This window comes from Monoraphidium neglectum (assembly GCF_000611645.1).
Source record: "Monoraphidium neglectum strain SAG 48.87 unplaced genomic scaffold scaffold04086, whole genome shotgun sequence".
NCBI classification, from domain to species: Eukaryota; Viridiplantae; Chlorophyta; class Chlorophyceae; order Sphaeropleales; family Selenastraceae; genus Monoraphidium; species Monoraphidium neglectum.
The window spans coordinates 1-4,958 of NW_014009543.1; the positions used below are offsets into that span (position 1 = coordinate 1).

The 4,958-nt window shown below is 68.5% G+C and overlaps 1 protein-coding gene across 1 annotated transcript; it reads left to right on the forward strand.

Moving 5' to 3' along the window:
• Positions 1–1,168: 1,168 nt before the first annotated feature.
• On the forward strand, positions 1,169–4,680 carry MNEG_13844 (R-SNARE protein, tomsyn-like family; the record flags this gene model as incomplete). Its single annotated transcript, XM_014037684.1, has 8 exons — positions 1,169–1,256; positions 1,426–1,550; positions 1,958–2,131; positions 2,508–2,765; positions 3,133–3,323; positions 3,576–3,692; positions 4,014–4,545; positions 4,666–4,680. Coding segments are annotated over 8 exons (1,500 nt in total), but the record flags the coding sequence as incomplete, so codon positions are not given.
• Between the last annotated feature and the right edge of the window lie 278 nt (positions 4,681–4,958).

Genomic DNA, 4,958 nt, shown 5'->3' on the forward strand with positions numbered 1-4,958 from the left:
GTCCTCGTGTGGGCCCTGCCGAAGCCGCCAGCGGCCGCCGACGGGCAGCCCGGCGACGCTGACGCCGGCGGCGGCGGCGCGGAGCCGCCGTTGCAGTGCAGGCTGCTGTCGCGGCTGCGCGTGGTGGCGGCGCCCGGCGCGGCGGCGGCGGTGCGGTCGGTAGAGTATCTGGTGGAGGGCAAGAAGGAGGGCCTGCTGGTGTTTGGCGGCCAGGAGGCGGACCGGCCGGACGCACTGGCGCTGCTGCCGCTGCCGCTGCCGACAGAGGTGCGCGCGCGGGTCGCGGTTTCAGAGGGGGGAAGGCGCGCCCCTGGGCAGGCGCTGTTCCGCCTGATTGTGCGACGCCGGCAAATCTGAGTTGTCAACCACGCAGCGGTCGGTCAACCCAGCCTGCTCTGTGACGCGACCCACCAACCCAGGACTCCGGCCTGGGGCCCGCCAGCGGCTCAGAGTCTGAGGATGGCGCGACCTCAAGCGACGCCAGCAGCGACGGCGAGGCCGCCGCTGCGCGCCGCCGCCGCCCGCGCCCCGCCGCCCCGCCGCCGCCCGCAGCCAGGCGGCTGCCGTGGTTCGGGGCCATCTGCTCGATTTGTCTTGTGCCGGCGCAGGGGTCGATTGCCCGCACAGAGGACCCAGCCGCGGTGTTAGCCCTTCTGGAGGGCGGGGAGCTATCGGTCCACAGCTTGCTGCCCGACGGCGGCGCTGGTGGCGCCGGGCGGGCGGCGTCGCCGAGCCGCACGCTGCGGGGGCCGCGGGGTTACAGGGCGCGGTTCCAGGGTCAGCCGAGGGTGACGGCGGCGCGGCTGCGGGTGATACCCACGGGGCGCGTGCCGCTGCAGGGGCTGCAGGTGGGCGGGGTGTTTGGCCTGCGAGCAGGGGTCACATGCTGGTCGGCAGCACGGGTATTGCTGCACTAGCAGAGGTCAGCATACACACCAATCTCCATCCTTCTCCCTGGCTCGGCTTCTGACCGTCCCAGAAATCGCTTCTCCTTCCTGCTCTCCTTGAACCACAAGCACTCACCCAAAATCGCACACCCACAACCCCACAAACTCACACACACACACACACACACACACACACACACGCACACACCAGAGACACAAACACATGTGCATGTACGCGTTCTCGCTCGACACAGCATTACACCGCGCTCTTTCTCTCCCAGGGCGCGTGCATGACGAGCCTGAGGGCGTGGTCCTCCTCCCTCAGAGCGGCCGAGAGCGCGGGCTGCGGCTCCCCTCGGCTCAGTCAGTGTGAGCACAGCGCGCCTGCGCAGCGGCCACAAATTTTGCCGCTCTTGAAACCCCCTGCTGCGACACCCACAGCCTAAAGCTTTGCCTCCTCATGATCACCCCCCGGCACGCCGCGCTTACGCTGAGAGCGTTGTATTGCGCCTTTTCCTCTGTCATGTCCCCCCTGCAGCCGGCGCCGCTGCGGCTGCAGGCAATGCGGAGTGGCGCTGGATCGTGGACGGCGGCCGGCCGGCCAGACCAGACCACACCGGGGGCCAGCCCGCGACCGAGACGCTTTACTGCACCGGCCACCAGGTGAGGGGGGGCGAGCAGGGGCAAGGTCAGGAGGGGTGCGAAGCGGGCGCGGCAGAGGGCCGTTTGCACGCCGCCCCTGCCCTTGCGGCCCTAAGGCGGCTGTTTCGTGCAATGCTGCACGCCGCGCCTCCACTCTGTCGCACCAAATAGGCACTGCCCGGCCTCTGCTTGGCCCTTGCGTGTGGAGCTTGACAATCACAGCGGCCCCTGAGATCTTCCCATGTCCATGCCCGCTGCCCCGCCCCTCCGCATCCCTCTCATCGGCGACCCCACCCCTGGACCCCTCGCCTCCGACCCCGACCGGGGGCCTGCGCGGACCCCTGCCTCGCTCGCCCCCGACCCCGACACGGCCACCGGCCTGCGCCCACCCCTGCCCCCCTCGCCCCCGCCTCGGACCCCGGCCCCAGGACGGCGTCGTGCGGCTGTGGGACATGTATTCGGAGGTGCCCCTGCTGCTCGGCTGCGTCCCCAGCCCCGAGGCCGCCGCCGCGCTCGGCGCGCGCGGCGCGGCGCGGCCGGTTTCGACGCTCGAGTTTGCGTGGGAGCAGGGGCTGCTGATTACGGGGCATGAGGGCGGGGAGGTGCGCAAGGCTGAGGGAGGGAGACGGAGGGAGAGGGAGGAGAGAGAGCGGGCTATGGGCATGCGGCAGGAGTTCAGGACTGACGGGACACAGTAAGGGTATGATTCAGTATTGGGTTTCAGGGTTTCGCCCTGAAACCTCTCATGTTCTACCTGGGTTCAAAAGTTTGGGTGAGGGGGAGACGTCGCAGCTTTGAATCGATATCACAATCGTCCGCTTGCAAAGCTTGTGATGCAAGCATGCCTCTTGGGTGAACACGGGGCGTGTCACCCCCAGGCCTGTCATCATGTTTGGTCGAACCCCTGCTTTTGCCCCGAGCTGAGTCAGCGCTCTCACCAGGGCCCCATCCAACACACCTATCTTCTCAATTTCCAAGGTGCGGGTGTTCCAATTTGACGAGCGCGCCAGGGACATCGATGTCGTCCACTTCGAGTCTGTCGGCGGCGCCTCCAACAACGACACCACGCCGATCCGGGAGGCGCCCGGCTTCCAGCTGCGCCTGCAGTCGCTGGTGCACTCGTCTGACATCTGCACGAGCGCGTACAACCCCGCGTTCAAGCATGTGGCGGTGTCTGACAAGGCGGGGACAGTCAGCCTCATAGACCTGTCGAAGCCGGCGCTGATGTGGCTGCAAGTGAGGAACACGCGCGCGTTGGTGTGTGTGTGTGTGTGTGTGCGCGCGTGTGTGTGTTGACGTTTGTGTGCACATGCACATGTGCATGTGTGTGTGTTTGGTTGTGTGTGCCAGCGTGTGCGTGCATGTGTGTAAGCGTGCGTGCATGCAGGTGTATTTAGAAAAGAATGACAGGGAGTGACAGAGACCTCGCGCACGCGCGTGTGTGCGTGTGTGTATATGTGTATATGTGCACATGCACACGACGGGGCTCACATGACGGCAATCAGGTCACATCACATCTCGCTGCGCCAAGCCTTCCGCTCGCCGGGTCCCGGCCTCGCACCCGCCCTGGCGCGAACCCTGCAACCTCTCACCAACCCCGCAGGCGCCGATGAAGTCGCCGGTGGTGTCGCTGGCGCTCGCACGCTGCCCTCTGCCGCACCACCGCGACCGCAACCCGCTGATCGGCGGGTACGCTGCGCTGCGGGGCGGCGCGCCGATCAAGTGCGTCGTCGCGGCGGCCCAGGACAGCAGTGTGGGCGTGATGGACGCGGCGACGGGCTTCTTCCTATCAAAGTGAGGCGCGATTGTGCAAAACGCCCCAAACCGACCTCGCGGGCCCCTCTGTGACGCAAGGTGTCTGATTGCTTTGATTGCAGAGTGAGGGGCGCCATTCTCCTGAGCGCAAAACAGCTGGCCGCCTGCCTTGGGCCACCCTGATTCAGCAGCCTGGTGGTTGGGATGTCGGGACGGACGCCGCACGCCCACGCGCGCGTTTGCCACTGCCTCCAACCCGCTGTCCCCACCCGCGCCCGCTCTCTCCCTCAGGGAGGGCCGCCTGAAGCCCAAGCACGCGGCGCCCGCGCTGCTGGTTGAGGTGCTGGACGCGTACGGGGCGCCGGTGTGGATGGCGCGGGACGTGGGGGACCTCGTGGACACCACCAGGTGGGGCGGGGAGGGGCCGGTTGGCTGGGGTTGGCATTGGCGCGCCTGGCCGAGCATTGGAGGTGATTGGACCCGGATTTGACAGCTTTGCGCCTCAAGCAACCGGCGCTGATTCGGCAGCCCCGCCCTACCTGCGCATACTCACACACACACACACACACACACACACACACACACACACATACACACACACGCGAACGCACACCCACAAACGCACATGCAAAAGACACAAATTCACACACAAAACACACAAGTCACACACACACACATACACACACACGTGCGCGCGCACACTCAACCCTCCGCACCACACCCCTGTAGAGAGCGCGGCCTGGACGGCGGCCCGCCCCCAGACGTCGGCCCCGGCCCTGGCCAGCTGCGCGCCGTCGGCAGCGCCACCAGCCTCTCGGCCCTCGGCCGCGCCGGGGGCCAGGTCGGGCGCGGCGCGGCGGTCTCTGCGTCCAAGCTGGGGCCTGGGTCGGGGCCTGCGCCCCGGGAGCCATCGGGGGTGGGCAGGATCAGCAGCGGCAGGCACGGTGCTCACGAGGGCGGCGGCAGCAAGGACGACGGCTCCGGCTCCGAGGGCAGCGACGGCTGCGGCGAGGCGGAGGCGGAGCGGGCGCGGAGGCAGCGGGGGTCGCCGCAGCCGCGGAGGGACGGCGCGCCCGGCCGCACGGCCGGGCGCGCGGCGGTGGGCGGCGGCGGGAGGGCGCGGGCGCTGGGGGAGGGGCGGGAGGCGGAGGAGGATGAGCAGGAGGAGGACGAGGAGCAGGGCGACTCAGGGGCGGAAGGCGGAGGGGCGGAAGACGAGGAGGTGGATATAGACAAGCTCCTTGCGATGGCGGCCGCGCAGGTGGGCGTGTGGGGGATGATGCTTGAGCGGCTCTACCCATGCGAGTGTGCGTGGACGCTGGGGCGCCGGCACGAGTGCGTGGATTGGGAGCGGTGCGTGCGTGCGTGTGCGTGTCGGCAGGCGGTTGTTGGATAGGCTTGCTCTTGGGCTGCCGAACAGGCACCCAGGCAGGCGGACAGGCCTGTGCAGTGCTCAGCTTGTCACACCCATCGATCCGCGTTTGCCGACATGCAACAAAATTGATTTGCAGGTGGAACAGGACGAGAAGGCCAAGCGCGGCCGCCGCTCAGCATCTAAGCAGCGCTCGCAGCCCCGCGACTCGTTCACCTCGGCAGCCGCCGCCCCGCCGCCCGCCCGGGGCGCCGAGGGCAGCCGCAGCAGCTCCCGCGCCCCCGGCCGCGGCCGCGGCGGCC